The following is a 17,406-nucleotide window of genomic DNA, read 5'->3' on the forward strand; positions in this document are numbered from 1 at the left end:
CTCTGCTGACTCCCCACTGCTCCCCGTTTCCTTAGCTCTTAGGGATTCCATGTCCCTTTCTTGTGGGCCCTGGAGAGGCCATATCTGTCCTGTCCACGGCCCGTGTGTGTGCTGGGGCCCCACCTGGGGTGCTCACTCTTGCTGTTCCCTGTGCCCTCCCGCAGGTCGTCTTCCACGATGTTGGCGTGCTGACAGACAAGCTCTTCCCTGTCGTGGAGGCCATGCAGAAGCACTTCAGTGCTGGCTCTGGGACCTACTACAGCGACTCCATCTTCTTCCTCTCAGTGGCCATGCATCAGATCATGCCCAAAGGTAACCTGAGCAGCGGGACAGCGGGCCCTGGGCTGTGACTTGGCATCTGTTTTCCCGGCTCCAGCACTGCTGGTGCCCTGTATCAGAGAGCAGACAAAGCTCTACTCCACACGATGGAGAGGGCAGGGGGCAGCCACGCCCTCCGTGTACAGCGCTCCCTGCACAGAGACTCCAGGGCAGGGCCCTGGGCTACACAGCTCCCAGGGCCTACTCACGAGTCCCCCGTGTGAGTTGTGCAGCACCGACATTCTGGGTTGGGGCACCTGGGCTCCAGCCCTGACTGCTCCTCACACACACACACCTCTCTGAGACTCAGTTTGCTTATCTGTAAAATGGCAGGTTGGACTAAATGACCCTGTATGTCAATCTTTGATCCTGATCTTTCTGGTTTGAGCCTGTACTTATCTGACTTTAACTTATCAAACTGAGATGTTAGAAGTGCACATTATGACTTAGGAGGACTTTTTCTGAAACTCTGATGCACAATTAAAGTATTTTCTGGGCTTTGGTCCCTGCGGGGCAGAAGAGATGGATTGTCTGGTCTGTGATAGGTCGGCCTTGTGTGGAAGCGCCGGCAGGTTATCCTTGGACTAGAAGCCTTGTAGGGGGTTGGGGTCTCATTTCGTGGGGTATACCAGGCTTCTGGGTTCTTCTCCTCCAAATAGTCTATGATTGAATCTGGGGCCCTGGGTATTGGCCCCTGCCCACCCCTATTTCTAGCCACAGTGAGCCATGAGCTGAGCTTTGTCGGGGTGAGGAGGGGAGTTCTGGGATCTTGGGGTAGCAGCTCTCCAAACTGTGACCAGGCCAGGTGGGACCCAACAGCCCAGGGGACAGCCTGGCCACTTGGGAGGTCTCTGCTCCTGCCCAGCAGCCCCGAGTGGGAGAGGAGCTGAGCACCACTGCCCGAATTCCTGGTGAAGCAGGAACTCAGGAGACAGAGGCCGAGGCCGGGTTCCTGTTGGCAGGTTGTCCTAGTATAGGATAATCTAGCCCATCCATCTTGGCTGAGACTTTGTCTCCCTGGGGCAAGTTCCTGCACCTGCCTGTTCTCTTAGATGTCAGGCGAGGGCTCAGGGAGCTTCATGAGTGCGGGTCCGAAGAGAGAGGGGACTCACTCACCTGAAGGGCACGGGAGGAGAGCTGACATTTGTGATGCTGTGGGGAAACCAGGTGCAGCTCCAGCAGCGCCCCGAGTCCCCCACAGCCCTGGAGCTCACACACGTGTGAGCTGACCAAGGAGTTGAGTGACTGGCAGTCACTCCTCTCCCCTCGGGTGGGCAGGTGTGATTTCTCTGGGCAGACCCTGTGCAGGTGCTGTGGGCATCTCAGCCTGCAGGAAGCTGTGGCCCTGCCCTCCTGGATTCCAGGGAGCAGACAGATATAGCTGCTGGTCCCAGCTGTGCTGCTGACCCCGTGTGCCTTTGCTGAGACCTCAGTGTCCCCACCTGGAATTGCAGGAGCTGACCTAGTGAAGAGTCTAGGCTTCCAGGAATCGCCCTAGGAGATTTTGTAGTTCTGGGGAGCAGAGAGAAGAGGGGTTTTACCCTTCTTTTACCCTTCTTACCCCCTCTCTCTCCCACCCGTGCTTCACTCCTTGCAGTCCATTTTGGTCGCTGTGTAGAGCAGGCTTGAGAGCAGGATTCTATTTGATCAAAGGGTTTTGTGGTTAAACTAGCAATTTGAGATTCTCGACCAGATGGGCCTTAAGGGCCTGCCCAGTTGTGCTGTCCAGGATGCACGATTGGCCTTGAATGAAGCTCCGTGACAGAAGGCGTGATGAAGAACATCAGGAGATCTGGGGGGAGGCAGGCCTCCTCCCTCCCTCCCTCCCTCCCTCATCAGCTGGTAGGTCTCTGCCCATCACGTGCTAAACTCTAGGCCAGGTCATGCTTTGGGGCACCCAGAGGGAGGGGCTCGTCAGGAACACGGTGTGAACTCTTAAGTGCAGATGACAAGAATTAGGGACCCAGGCTCCACTCTCTGCCTCGATGACTGTGGTTAGGGACCCAGGATGCTTCCTGTCTGCTTCACTGACTCTGCCCTGCCCAGTAGCCTGGCCCTGTCCCTGGGCCCACATCTGCAGAGAAGAGTCTGTGGCCTGGGCCTTGCTGTCTGGGCAGTAGATATCCCTCCACGTGCTCCCTGGCCCTGGGGGCCCAGTGTCAGGAGGTGGGGATGGTGCTGTGTGAGATGTGCCGACCCAAACACAGACACTTTTCTTGGGTTTTTAGGTGAATGATGCCAGAGGTTCATTTATCCATCCACCCGAAGTCTGCTTCCTAAGAAGCGCATTATTAGGAGTTACTAAAGTTTGATAATCATAAAATGAAGCAAGCTGTCCTGGAGTTCTCCCACGGAGCTTGGGTGTTTCCGCCCAGCAGTCTGGCGGCTGCATAACACTTGGCAGTGTTGCAAACTCCTACTGGGCAGAGCCTTTGGAATTCCTGTGATTTTCGGAAGGAGTTTTGTTTCCAAAGCAACATTAGTGCTGTCTTGAGTTTGTCCTGTCTCTTTATTGCTGCCTTTTTTGTTTTCATTGTTTTCAGTCATAGAAATTGCTATTGTCTTGTGCTTTGTTGATGATTTTGTTCTTGTGTAATTGCCACATTCTTGCTATTTTGGTTTATTTTGTTTCTTTCTCAGTGTTCTTCTTTCTCTGGGAAAGTGAGAATGGGATGTGGGTGGATCATAAACCTTTGGTCTCACCCAGGAGGGCTGGTTCAGAAAAGCCTGTGTTCCCCTGAGTTACATCTCAGGAAGTCCTGTCTGGAGTTTGTCCCCCAAATCCAGGTTATTTCTGTGTATTGAAGTAACGTCTCTCTTCCCCTCCCCCTTATAAAACACAGTTAGTTAGCATTAGTCATTCAGTCGTGTCCGACTCTTTGAAACCCTGTGGACTGTAGCCTGCCAGACTTCTCTGTCCATGGGATTCTCCAGGCAAGAACACTGGAGTGGGTTGCCATTTCCTTCTCCAATGCATGAAAGGAAAAGTGAAAGTGAAGTCGCTCAGTCATGTCCAACTCTTCGTGACCCCATGGACTTCAGCCTACCAGGCTCCTCCGTCCATGGGGTTTTCCAGGCAAGAGTACTGGAGTGGGTTGCCAACATCACCGCTTTGTTAATTCTCTGAGTATTTCCTAATATCTTCCCAGCACATAGCTTTTAAAAAATTTAGGCAAAGTAGAAGTTGGACTACATATTTAAAGCATTATGAGTCTTTCTTATATATTAAAGTATGAAATTCAACCTTCATTTAAGCTGAAAAATTGAAAGAAATGGTACAAGTATCATGACTTATTCAGTTAATGTCACTCATCACCATTTTCTATGTAATCATAGCCTTTGAAAAATTTTTGAATGGTTCCATTGAGTAGCTAAACCTTAGTTCGCTTTGTCATTTCTGTATTCTCAGCTACCTAGACGTTTTCTGTTTTTTTCCTACGATCATAAATTACACTGTGATGACTGTCCTCATGTATAAGGATTATTTTCTTTAATTAGGATGATTTCCTTAGGCCAGCTCCCTGCAGGTGCAATTCATCGGCCAAAATTAGCCTTACAAAGCCTGCCTGTGTTGGCTGCCTCTGCCCCAGGGTCTCAACGAGCATGGGCAAGGTTCTGTACAGTTTCCCAAGCCCGTTGATGCCTGGCCTCTTGGAAGGACCCAAGGCAGCCGCGTATGAACTTCAAGGCGGTTGCTGTCCCCACTTGACAGGAGAGAAAGCGAGGATCTGGGGGAAAGCTCCTTCTCTGAGTTCTGGGATGAGCTGGGCCTCCCCTTGGGTTCCTGAGGCCTTGACCCTGGCTCATCCTGATGGCACAACCTACGTGCCAACCTCTCAAACCCGCACAGCCCCCTGAGGCTTCCAGAGCCTTGCCCCTCTTCTCTTCTGGGCCCCTTGCTGCAGCCCTGCAGTGGGGGGCCTGGCTGGGCCGGGTGGTGATGGTTAGCCCCGTGTGTGTTACCCTGACCATCCGCTCCTCTCAGATCACGTCCGCAGAGAGCATGAAGGCACCTTGCTGGTGGATCGTGCTGCCTCTGATTTTGGTCAGACCTTGTGTCTCCTTCCGTTGCTTGTTGGAGGGGCCACGTGCGACTAGCTGCTCCTGCTGCTCACACTTGCCTACCCATGTGTCCTATGCAGACACGCGGCCTCTCTCTGCTCCTCACTCACACCCACAGGGCTTTTATGTCCTGTCAGTAGTGTTGGGCTTGTCACCATTGGAAGCATCTTATGCAATGGAAAAGAAAATATTTTTTTGCCCAACTGGAGGTGGAGGGTGCAAAGAGCAGCTTCCTTCTGTGTCACATGGCTCCAAGGAGCTCTTGGCTCTGGCTTAGAGACACCAGGCCATAAAAACAGCCCTTACCTAGACTGAGCCATGATGCCTGGTCCGTGGTGGGAAGGGAAAGGCAGGTGCCCACACGGTCAGCAGTGTGTAAGGCTGGCCACAGACCCCAGGAGACTTTCCTGGAAGGCTCTCTTGTCCTAGGGTCAACGCTTTGCCAATAGATATCCTTTGCCAAGGGTCTGGTGTTTGCATGACCTGGTGCTAGGCACTGCGGGTGTCCCAGAGATGTGTGCTGGACTCATGACGGTGGGGTGGGCAGCATAGTCCAGTGACGAGGCAGGATGTCATGAAGACCGCAAGGGAGATGCACACAGGGCTGAGCATTCAGAAGCGGAAGAGTCACAGGCATTTAGAAGGAAGGAGGAAGGCTTCATGGAGGAGGTGGGACTTGAGGTGGGCTTTGAAGGGTGGGTAATTTCATTGTGTAGAAACAGGTAATGAGCCGTTCAGGCAGTTGGAAAGAGTGTGGTGAGTGTTTGGGAGATAGCACACTGCCTCCATTGACAGACACATTAGGGCGCATGTTGGGAAGCCGTGAGAGAGAAGGTGGGTGGGGAGGTTGGCATATGCCAGGGGCTTGGATGCCAGGCTGGGGGGCTGGCTCCTCACACATGGGGCAGAGCCTCTGTGAGCATCTGGCAGGGAGGTCCTTGACCGGATCCATGCTTTAGGAGGTGTCTGAGACTGGGAGTGGATTACAGGGGGAGATGGTGGGGCCCAGCACATATCTTTACTGAGTGTCCATTGGCTGGACAGGCTGGGAGGGACCACGGGTAGACTCCCTGGCTTCATGTGGCAGCTACTCTGGATGTGCGTGTGTGTGCACACATGTCACATACGCAAGGGGAACTGCAGAGCCAGGTGAGACCTGAGAGGCATCCCAGCGTTTGCACAGCCCCGCTCTTTCCATGAGACCCAGGGAGGAGGTGGAACGTGAGGTGGGCTTTGAAGGGTGGAACTGCAGATACTGCTACAGTGGCTGCTGTGGGAACAGTTACGAACTCCCTCCAGCTTTTAACAACTCTGTGGGTTAAGAACGGAAGGAAGTAAAGAACTTATGAGAGCAGACAAAGCAGACTGATTTATGAGCTCATCAGCCCTGTGCAACCAGCGCAGGTATTCCTGCCCTGGGGCCTCTTGCCTGTAGTCCTTTGCACTTTAGCGTGAATTAGCCTCCAGTCCCATTGCTTTCCTCTGAGCACTGAATGGAGATAGATAGCCCATGAGAATGAGATGAATGTGTGAAATAATGACAAATGAGGTTGAGGGAAAGGTGGAAGGAAGGAGGAAAAGAGGATTTTGAAGCTTGGCGCACTTCTGGGGTCTTTTGGAGACAGGCTCAGGCTTGTCTTGAGAAACCTCAGAGGCCAGGCAGAAGGAGCTCAGGAGGAGGGAGGCCCACGGCCTGATTAGACCCTGGTGAGGCCTCAGTCCTGGAAAGTTCGAGGAGACCCTGCTCTTTTCCGCTAGTACTTTCCCTCCTAGACCCCATGAGTCTGGCCCCCTTGGGCCCTGGAACCGGGCCTGGATGATAGAGTTAGCATTAGCATGCTATGCATCTATCTGGCTTCTGAGGGCCTAGCCTAGGCAGCTGACTGTTTTTTACCATGGTGTCTGTTGGAGCAGGGGTATAGGAAATTCTGAGTGAGCCTTAGGCAAAATCAGCTCCATAGCAGATAGACCTTAGGCCGCAGTGGAGTCTGGCCAGCTGCTTGTTCTGGTCTGTGTGTTATGGGGTCATGTTAGCAGGGACCTGTGTTCCTGCTGGGACCTGTTGGTTTCCCTGCCTGCAGTTGAGGAATAAAGTTGTGTACAGCCTGTGTCTGCACGGAGGTGGGCTGGACCACCTCTCCTGTCTTGGCCTGTGCTCAAGGCATTGGCACCTCTGGGCTCAGGATTTCCGAGGTACCCCTGGGCTCAGGATTTCTGAGGTTGATGCTCGTGGGCTGTGCTGGCTGCACTGGCTTCTGGCCCGCTCTGTGTGCTGGAGGGGACTCAGGTGGGGTCATCCTTGGGGTGTGGGGACCGTCCCTTGCAGTGGCTCTGCTTGGGGCACACTGTGGAGGGGGCATTTGAGATGAGGACATGGGTGTCCTCTGCCTGTCTGGGGAAAAAATCTCCTTTAATCACAACCTTTCATCTTTATAGAGGATGTTCATGTCCACCTATACTGGGGGGAGGTGGTGCAGGAGGCACTGTGACCCCACTGTGACCCACAAGGGAATTGAGGCACAGAGAGGGGCAGAGACCTTCCCTGGGTCACAGAGCCTGACTGAGCAAGGACATGGCTGACTCTCAACCAGCGCTCATCAGGGACAGCCCCACACTTTCGCAGCTTGGGTGAGAGGCCGGCCCAGCTCTGCTGCTCAAGTGTCCAGGCTCACCCTTCAGGCTTGCCCTTGGGTACAGTCCAGGGAGGGTTCACATTTGCAGAAGCTTCAGTTTGCTCATGAGTCAGTCAACCAAAATTTGAGGGCTGGCTTTGCTCCAGCACTGTTTCTGGGGCTTTGAGTAAGGAGAGAAAGTTCAGTGTTGCCTCCTTTCCCCTGTCCAGGCTCAGCTTTCCCATCTGTGAAGTGGGGATGCTTTTCCCTTGGTTCCAGGGCTGTTGTGGGGAAAGGTCAGTGTGGGAAAGTACTGACTTCACAGTGAGTCGCTGCTGATTATGATTCCTTCGTTTTGGCATTTCTTCAGGTCAGTTGCTCCTAAAGCAGTGGTTCCCAAGTTTTACTATCCAGGGACCCCACAGCTGTCTAGGTCACCAATGGCTATCTCTCCCATTTGTTCCCAGGAGAAAACCAGTGCCCAGCTTGGGGGAAAAGACTGTGCTGGATGGGTGTGCTGGCCAGAGAGGTGGGATCTGGCCAGTTGTCAGCTCCGGGCTGGAACAGGGCGTCGTGTTGTCCTTTGCTGTGACCTTATCATCCATAGGAGGTTGTGTACATCCCAGAGAGCAGGGGTTGTCAGAGCAGATGTATTATCTAGTTGAAGCCTCCTAACAGTTCTGTGGTGTAAGCAGGAATTGACATCCCAGTTTTATAGATGGACACTACGGTGTCCAGAGAAGTGCGGGGATTTGACCAAGTCACCTGCTGACTAAGAGGCAGGACTGGGATGAGGATCTTGGCTGTCCCGCTCCCACTGTCTCCTGGCCTCAGTTTCCTCACTCTTCAGCGAGCATATCGGGCTCCATCATCTCCTTGGTCCTTACCAGCCAGGCATTCGCTCCCTCAGTATACATACCCTGAGTTTACAGCCATGCAGGTGGTATATGTGTGTATTTTTTATATGTTTCATAGTTTTCAAATTGGTGGATACTCCTCCAGATCTGTGTGTGTGTGTCTGTCTATCTTCTTGGCTCTAGCTTCTCAGGATCCCCTTTGATTCTCAGCACTCTGGGCCTGTGCATCTTCTGCACGTCGGTCTCCCTATCTAGTCTAGGCTAGTCACTTTTTAAAAAACCAATAGACTTTATTTTTTAGAACAGTTTTACACCTATAGAAAAATGTGAGCATAGCACTGAGAGTTCCCATGTGCTCCAATTTTCTTATTATTAACATATTACATTAATGTGGTACATTTGTTACAATTAATAAACTGATATTGATACATTCTTATTATCTAAAGGCCACACTCTTCAGATGCCCTTAGTTTTAGTCTAAGGTCCTTTTTCTGTCTCAGGGCCTGCTGTGTGACTCTGGCCAAGTTGCTGAACCTGCCTAGGCCTTGGCTTCCTTGTCTGTAAAATGGAGACAGTAACAGTTCACAGCTCAGGGGGTTGTTACAAGAATTAAATGAATTAGTATACTTAATAGGCTTAGAACAGTGCCTGGAACATGGTGAGGTGTTAGCTTGTCTCCTCTCTGGATCACTCTGTAAAATGAGGATGAGAAAATTCAGAGGATTAAGGAGATAAAAGGCAATGGCACCCCACTCCAGTACTCTTGCCTTGAAAATCCCATGGACGGAGGAGCCTGGTGGGCTGCAGTCCATGGGGTCGCTAAGAGTCGGACACGACTGAGCGACTTCACTTTCACTTTTCACTTTCATGCATTGGAGAAGGAAATGGCAACCCACTCCAGTGTTCTTGCCTGGAGAATCCCAGGGACGGGGGAGCCTGGTGGGCTGCCGTCTATGGGGTCGAACAGAGTCGGACACGACTGAAAGTGACTTAGCAGCAGCAGCAGCAGCCCTCAGCACTGTGCCTGGTTCGTGGTGTGCGCCCAGTAACTGGCAGTATAAGACGTGCCTCCAAACAAAGCACCAAAGTGTGTGGGGCTGGAGGCACTCTCAGACTCTTAGGCACCCGGTTTTGCCTTTTGGAAGGAGCTTCTGATGTGGGAGAAGGAGATTTTCTGGATGAACCTGGGCAAGTCATGTGACCGCTTATCTCCCAGGTGAGGACGCCCATCTCTGACCTGCCTTCCTCTCAGGGTTACTGTGAGCTGGAAATGGAGTAATGCAGCTTAAAATGCTTCTCCCCCCACCTGCAACACCTTTTCCACCAGCTCCCAGCATCAGAGCATCTGAAATCTGTGCAGTCCTAGCACATTATCAATACCGTCAGCCCCATACCGCTCCTGCTTCCTAGCGACATCTGCGTGTATAAAGATTGGGCAAATGCAAAATGCTGTCAGCTCCCTGAAAGTGCAGGACTTGGGCCCTCAGCGTCTTCTGCCCTAGAGTCACCTTTCTGAAACCTCGTGTGATGCTTGCTGTTGTAGAACAGAATGAAAAGGTGACTGGTGATGAGTGGAGGGTGGCCCAGCCCTGCCTGCTCCCGGCGCCCCCTTCTCCTGGCATCATGGGTGCCATCACCCTTGAGCACCCTTCTTTCAGCCATCTCTCCAGGGGGCCTTGCTGTCCTGAGGCTGAAGGTAGACAGTTGGACTCTAGTGAGGACATTTTGGGATCCACTTTGGGTCAGTGGTGCTAGATGGAAAAGGCTGGTGTGAATCATGGGTAATTTGTGCATCGATGAATCTCAACCCAGGTTCACAGGTCCACGTGAAAAAGAATGGAGTCCAGGTTGGAAAGCCTGCAGGTGGGGGATAAAACCAAAGTGGGAAGATCCAGACTGACAGCTCTCATTCATTCCTGCTTTGAAACACTGAGGTCAGTGTGCAGCCTTTTGCAGAAAGCTTTTAAAATTCCATCTTTTTCTTTTTTCCCCCTTAGGTGAAATTTGACAAATGTAGTAAAAGCTATATTCAGTTTGGATTTCTTTGTTCTGTGCTTTTTGTGTTTTCACTCACTACCGTGGGGGGTCGTTAATGTTCCCCACTATTCTCTCCTAGCAGTTTTATAAAAGAGAGAAGGCTTTTAAGGCTGGTTTATGAAACTTTATAACTTTGTTCAGTTAGAACTCAAATCAGAAAACTAGTCAATAACCAATGTTTAATCATCCATCGGTGAAGCGGACCTGTATCTACCAGGAGGGGTCCCATAGGGGGATGTACGTGAATTCTGGAACCTGGGGTGCAGTGGAGAACGGTGGGGATCCTGAGGGGGCCTCTTCTCTGTCCTGACCCCATCAGCCTCAATAGTGAGAGAGAGCAGAAACAAGGGGCCCACTAAACTCACTGATGCTGTTTTGATTGGTTTGCCAGCCCCTGGAATCCTTTATGGGAAAGGTGGCAGCTGTACCCACAGTTAGTCTCATGGTCTCTGCTTGCTTCAGGGGTGAAGTGGCCTCAGGGGTGGTTTAGCATGGACGTGAGGTCAGCACCCTGATGCTGGGAAAGATTGAGGGCAGGAGGAGAAGGGGACGACAGAGGATGAGATGGTTGGGTGGCATCACCGACTCGATGGACATGGGTTTGGGTGAACTCCAGGAGTTGGTGATGGACAGGGAGGCCTGGTGTGCCGCAGTTCATGGGGTCTCAAAGAATCGGACACGACTGAGTGACTGAACTGAACTGAACTGAGGTTAGCAGACCTGGGGGTGAGTCCCTGTTCTGTCCCCACTATCTGGCTGTCAGGGCGGGGGGCTCTCTCCCTCCCTTGATTCCTCCCTTGAGGACAGCAATGGAGACTGACCCTAGGACCCTGCTTGCTAGTGGGCGTGGTCACTGTCAAAAGTCTCATGCGTGAATGTGGCTTCCCATCTCTCTAGAGTTTTCTTCTGGCTCCTGAGACTGCAGAAGTGGGCAGGAACAGGGCTGCCTCAGCAGGATGCAGGCCGGGGGGCACCGTTTCCCCGTCTCTCCTGCACCCACTCCGGTTTACTTGCATGAGAGGAGAGTGAGGTCCTGCTGAGGCTTTGGGCCTCAGCCACATTCTCCAACCTGGTTTGTGAGAGCATCCTGCATCGCAGCCCAGCAACGACAAGGTGGTACTTGAGTTTCCCACCTGCTGTGACTGCCAGGGTGTCTTAAATATCTCAGGAGCTGCCTCAGGAGGAGGGGCCGCTGGGCTTCTCCAAGTTCTCCGGGCAAAGTAACATCTAGGGCCGCCTAACCCCTAACAGAGCCTCTGGGTGAACAGCCTGACTTCTCAGTATTTCTGACTCTTTGGTTAGAAAATGGGGTAACTGATTACACAAATGTCAAAACGTTGCATGGGGACTGAGCTGTGGCCTGAAGAGCCTTAGTTCCTGGGACTAATAACACGGGTCCCTGGTGCTTTTACTCCTGGAGGGTCCTGTGCATGTGAGCACATCAAAGCTCTGACAAGTGCTGTGTATATTTTGTGGATCACCTCCGTACACCAGAGCTGACTCACTGCCTCGGTACTTTTTAATCTTAAGGCTGTTTAGAACTGCCTGGGGATGAAGTCCAGCAGCTTCTGATAAATTGCATAGAAACTGCATGTTCTTTGTGGGTGAGTCACCACAGGAGCTTGGACCTTCTGAACGAGCAGTTCTTGATGGGTTGCTGCAGCCTTGAGGAAGCACGGTGGGTCCTGACTCCAGCATTCAATGTGTCTGGAGGGGTGGGGGTTCTCCTGCAGAAGAAAGCAGAAGGAAAAACAGATCCGCAGGAACTTGCCTGAGTGAAGACATCTGAGTAAATACTGCACAAAGGTTACACACATGTGTCCAGTGATCACAGTGAAAACTGTTTGCTGGCAGCTCCTATGGAGCAAATTTGAGGCACTTCGTCTTCTTATTTGGAAGAGGGAGAACTGAGCAGATTTCTCATAAAATGTTAAAAATAATACTGTGACAGTGACCACATTCTATTAACTTAATGCTGGAGGCTGTTTGTAAGTTAATGAAAACAGTTGCTAAATTGAACAGTAATACCTTCCATTTTGGTCTCCCCATTAGGTTCTATCTTTTGACTTTTCAAGATCCTCATTTAAATTCTTGGCCACTAGTCAAAGGCATCAGCTAGTGTTTATTGCTATCAGGTTTATTTTTGACGTCTCGTCATCTGTGACAGGTCGGCTGTCTGCTGCCATATGCAGGGCGCTGGATGGGTGCTGCTGGCTTGCCTTCTGGGGGTGCCTCTGCTTATTGAGGAGAGAGCTCAAGAGGGTGGGTGCTTACAGAGCCTGAGGTCAGAGGTCAGCAGCCTGGACCTGGGCTGTGGGATTATTTGCATGGAGAATGGACCAGATACCAGGACTTCTGCCAGTGTTCAGAGGGGAAGCTTCCTTGAGAAGGATGAGGCTTGTGCCAGGCCTTGAGGCCTGTGGGGTTGAGGGTGGGAGGAGAAGGGCTGGCATTCTGGGTGAAGGATGTGCCACACAGCCTGGGTCTCAGCCTGGGCAGAGGCCAGCCTGCCCTGGGGATGCGGCCCCTTCAGGTGGCAGCAGATCCCAAGTCCCTCAGTTCGGCGTGCCCGGCAAGCACCTCTGGGGTTGATATTAAGTACATGAAGGAGCATCTTCTCCTTGTCCCTGTCCTTGTGCGTCACCCCCTGGCAGGAGGAGACCCGATTTCTCTACACAAGCTGTGTAATTGCTGATGACCAGGTCCTACTGTGAAGCATCTCAGACTGAATCTCTGGCTTGCTCTTTTTTCCTTTTCTGTACCCCTTACTGTGTCTCCTGGACGTCCTGGAATGTTCCTGGCTGGGGCTAGGCCTTCAGAGAGAGAGAGGAGAAAGAGAGAGCACTGCAGGGATTAAAGCTCCCACTACTCCTGTTGGTCACCCCCCGCTCACCCATCCGCCTTCAGCATAGTTTCTTGGTGCTCCCCAACAGCCATGCTCTCCTCCATCCAGAGTGGCTGCCTGAAATAATTTGTGGTCAGACGTGCACTCAGCTTTCCTACTTCCTGGCCTTGCTTGGCTCTTCCTTTGGCCTGGAACGCTGCCCCATGTACCCAGTCACCACTCTGTCCGGCAGAAGGGCCCCTAGAGGGCAGGCTTCCCAGGCATGCAGGTTGTCCACAGGGCAGCCTCTGCCTGGACCTTTGGAGGGTGAAAAGCTTTGGAGAGTCCTGTCAGGTGTGATGGGACCTGACGTGAACCTGAACTTTTTTGTAAAATCTGAAAGCCTTTGGTAGATGGAAGGGGGTGATTCCCATCAAGGATGGGTAAGAACTCTCAGTAGGGAAGGGACTCCAGTGAGTACAATCAGCCACATGGGTGCAGAGTCCTGATGGTAAAAGGCTGTTTTTCTCCCAAATTATGGAACGAGTCGCCAGTCCAGGTTCGATGCATGATACTGGATGCTTGGGGCTGGTGCACTGGGACGACCCAGAGGGATGGTATGGGGAGGGAGGAGGGAGGAGGGTTCAGGATGGGGAACACATGTATACCTGTGGCGGATTCATTTCGATGTTTGGCAAAACCAATACAATATTGTAAAGTTTAAAAATAAAAAAAAATAAAAGGCTTTTTTTTTTTTTTTTTTAATTATTTGGCTGTGTTGGATCTTAGTTGCAGATTGGGGGTTCTTTAGTTGTGGCCTGCCGACTGCCGAGCATGTGACCACCAGGGAAGTCCCAGACACAGTGCGGTCTTAGAGCTTCTCTGTCAGAGAGCTATCACAGGTAGCTCTAAAGGTGGCCTTCAGTTCAGTTGCTCAGTCCGACTCTTTGCTACCCCATGAACCGCAGCATGCCAGGCCTCCCTGTCCATCACCAACTCCCGGAGTTCACTCAAATTCATGTCCATTGAGTCGGTGATGCCATCCAACCATCTCATCCTCTGTCGTCCCCTTCTCCTCATGGCCTCAATCTTTCCCAGCATCAGGGTCTTTTCAAATGAGTCAGCTCTTTGCATCAGGTGGCCAAAGTATTGGAGTTTCAGCTTCAACATCAGTCCTTCTAATGAACACCCAGAACTGATCTCCTTTAGGATGGACTGGTTGGATCTCCTTTTGTCCAAGGGACTCTCAAGAGTCTTCTCCAACACCACACACCTTGGCTTTTTTTCCCTCACACCAACTTGTTGCCTTGGTTCAGGACTGATTTCTTAACTAAGTTTAGCTGGTTCCTTATGTAGTCTCACTCCCTTCATAGGCTCTGGGACATAACTTTCCCTGAGAGGTGAGGGAGATTGTGGGGTCCGGTGGGTGATGGGGAGAAGGCAATGGCACCCCACTCCAGTACTCTTGCCTGGAAAATCCCATGGACGGAGGAGCCTGGTGGGCTATAGTCCATGGGGTTGCTAAGAGTTGGATACGACTGAGCGACTTCACTTTGACTTTTCACTTTCATGCATTGGAGAAGGCAATGGCAACCCGATCCAGTGTTCTTGCCTGGAAAATCCCATGGACAGAGGAGCCTGGTGGGCTGCCGTCTATGGGGTCGCACAGAGTCGGACACAACTGAAGTGACGCAGCAGCAGCGGGTAATGGTTTTCCCTCTGCATTGAACTGGGGTAGTCAGGTTCAATGTTGCTTTTATTTTTTTTTTTTTAAAGCATCATCTATCACATAATAAACTATGTCCTTTATAGTCATTAATCACACACTGTGAAATTGGGTAACTAAGGGGCTTGGGCTTGGGCTAGGAGTGAACTTTTGACTGTGAGTTGGTTTGGTGGCTAATCTCTAATAATCTCCCTCATTCAAGCCCTCTGACGGGATGTCCTGGCCCTGATGACCTCCCTGGAGCCCTGCCTAGATATGCTCTTCCTCTTCCCTCTCTTCTTCCTCTTTTATGAGAAAGCGAGACTCCTGCAAGTCAACACAGGGGGAGGGATTATTATGGGAGGGGCTGGAATGAGAGAGTTTGGAGCTTGGGGCAGCTCTGGGGACCCCTCTGTTCTAGTGATTCTTTCTCTTTCTGTCACTCTCATGATCTCTGTTTCTGTCTATACTTCTCCATTTTCTTCTCTCTATGTTGCATTTTTAAAACATTTTTTTCCATTCCCACGGAACTGAAGCCTGTGCGGGACTTTGGTTTGGTATGACTTCCCCATAACAGGCATCATCATTGGGTATTTTCCATTTCAGATCCTGAAAGAGAATCTTTTGGCCAGCCCACAAGCCTTGAATTGTTGAATTTTTTTTGTCATCAATCCAGTCCGCTGGGACCAGAGCAGGTGGGACCCTGTGGTCCCAAACCTGGCCACCTGGGTGTGGGAAGGGACAGGTATGTGATTTGCCAGTCTCGGATACAGAGGATCTGTCCTGGAGGGGAGGGCAGAGGGAAAAGATATGCATCAGACGTGGGTCATGGTCTCATAACTATTTTCTAGTGAAGGAATGAAACATTCCTGTTGTACAAATGGATGGACTTAGGGGTGTCGTAGGGAGTCATTGATTCCCACTTCCTGGTGTTCAGGCCCTTCACTTGAGCTGGACTTTCTGACTGCTAATATATACAATATGGCAAAGCTTCTGAGACGGTTATACATAGTCTTGGCTTCCATCTTGGATATGTTTTTTCTCTGTGAGCCCCTACCCTGGAGGAAGCTGGCTGTTCTGTTATGTGCTCCCCTGTGGAGTAGCCTGCATGGCAAGGAATTGATGTCCCTGGCCAATAGCCTAGAGGATCTGAGGCCCACCAACAGCCACAGGAGTGAATGCTGGGATGGTTGCAGCCTGTGAGCCAGAGGCATTCAGCTAAGCTGTGGCTGAATTGTCTTAGAAGCTGTGAGATAGTGATTGATGTTTTCACTGGCAGCAAGATAACTGATCCAGGGCATATAAGCACAGTTCTGTGAGAGGGTAAAGGAAGGTACACCTTTAACCAAGGAATTTTGGGAAGGCTTTAAGAAGAATGTGACATTTGGTGCAGTCTGTCTTTTTTCCCTGGACTGGTGGCGTGGTCGCCTGTACAGAGGGCAAGGAGGACGATCTGGTAGTCCTGTTTTCCAAGGTGAATCAGATGAACACACTGTTTTTCTGTTGTTTGGCCTCTGAGAACGCTTGTATCTTCTGTCAATGAAGTACAGGGTTTGCTGTTTCCTTGAGCCTCCCACTCAGCCTGACGGGTGGCATCTCTGGTGAAGGTTGGGTTTCCTGGGCCCCAAGGGCTTCCATCGTGGGCTGCTTAGCACCCGACACTGGTTAGAGAGTGAGAGCTTCGAGTGCACAGCTTAGCTGGATGCCTCTGGCATCTGTTTCTCTTTCTTGCTGATGGTGTAGCCTTAGGCAAGGCAGTGAGTATCCTTTCTGGGTCTTTTTAAAAATTTCTGCACCTTTTATTATGAAAAATTCAAATATATACAATAGTAGAGTAACAAACTCTCAACCAGTTTCAAAAGTTATCAGCTCATGGCCAATCTTATTATATCTCTAGTCCCACCCACTGCCTTCTCACTCAACCCTGGGTTGTTTCAGAGTACACACTAGATATCATATTATTTTATACTTTGACAAATAAGTACTTTTTGTTTACATAAACACAGTATCTCATTACATTTAACACAATTAACAATAATTCCTTATGTAATATTTAAGCAGTGTTCACATTCTTCACTTGTCTTAGAAATATGTTTTTATAGGATTGTGCAAGTCAGGATTCAGACAAGGGCTACATGTCTCTGAAGTCTTTCACTTTCTCTTTTTGTAAAGTAAACTTTTAAGTTTGTGATACTTGTAGATGAACAAGTAGTTGTAAGAAAGAACATAGAGATGCTTCACCCACTTTCTGCCAGCGGTACCATCTTGCAGGACTACGTACCCGACACCTGGGATGCTGACGCTGATGTAGTCGAGACTCCACCGTCAGCATTCCATCATGAGGCTCCTTCGTGCTGCTCTTTTATAGCCACACCCACTCCCCACATCCCCACCTCACTCTTGACAACCATTAATCTGTTTTCCATTCCTATACCTTTGTCATTTCAAAGAATGTTATATAAATGGAATCATAAAGTATGTAACCTTTTAAGAATGACTTTTTCCCACTCAACATAATTGTCTGGAGATTCTTTAAAGTTGTTGCACGTATCAGAATGCATTCCTTTCTACTGCCAAGTACTCCGTGGTATAGACATGCCCTAGTTTGTTTTACCATTCATACATTTATGGACATCTAGGTTGGGCTTCCCTGGTGACTCAGATGGTAAAGCGTCTGCCTGCAATTCGGGAGGCCCGGGTTCAATCCCTGGGTTGGGAAGATCTGCTGGAGAAGTAAATGGCAACCCACTCTAGTACTCTTGCCTGGAAAATCCCATGGAAGAGGAGCCTGGTGGGCTACAGTCCATGGGGTTACAAAGAGTCGGACACAACTGAGTCACTTCACAGTCACACAGGTTGTTTCCAGTCTTGGGTTATTTTGAGTAAAGCTGCTGACACTTTTGTCCAAATTTTTATATGTGAATATAAATTGTTATTTCTCTGGAATAAATGCCTGAAGGAATCGTTGTTGAGTCACTAAGTCGAGTCTGA

General features: G+C 50.6%; 1 protein-coding gene across 1 annotated transcript in view; it reads left to right on the top strand.

The window, feature by feature from the left end:
* XXYLT1 (xyloside xylosyltransferase 1) overlaps positions 1-17,406 on the top strand; it is a 174,698-nt gene that overhangs the window by 29,424 nt on the left and 127,868 nt on the right. Inside the window, exon 2 of the mRNA XM_010834387.1 lies at positions 165-312. Within this exon, the coding sequence (XP_010832689.1) occupies positions 165-312 (148 nt within the window). The remainder of the gene's footprint in view (positions 1-164; positions 313-17,406) is intronic.

The sequence above is a fragment of the Bison bison genome, unplaced genomic scaffold (assembly GCF_000754665.1).
Source record: "Bison bison bison isolate TAMUID 2011002044 unplaced genomic scaffold, Bison_UMD1.0 scf7180017864032, whole genome shotgun sequence".
Taxonomy (NCBI): domain Eukaryota; kingdom Metazoa; phylum Chordata; class Mammalia; order Artiodactyla; family Bovidae; genus Bison; species Bison bison.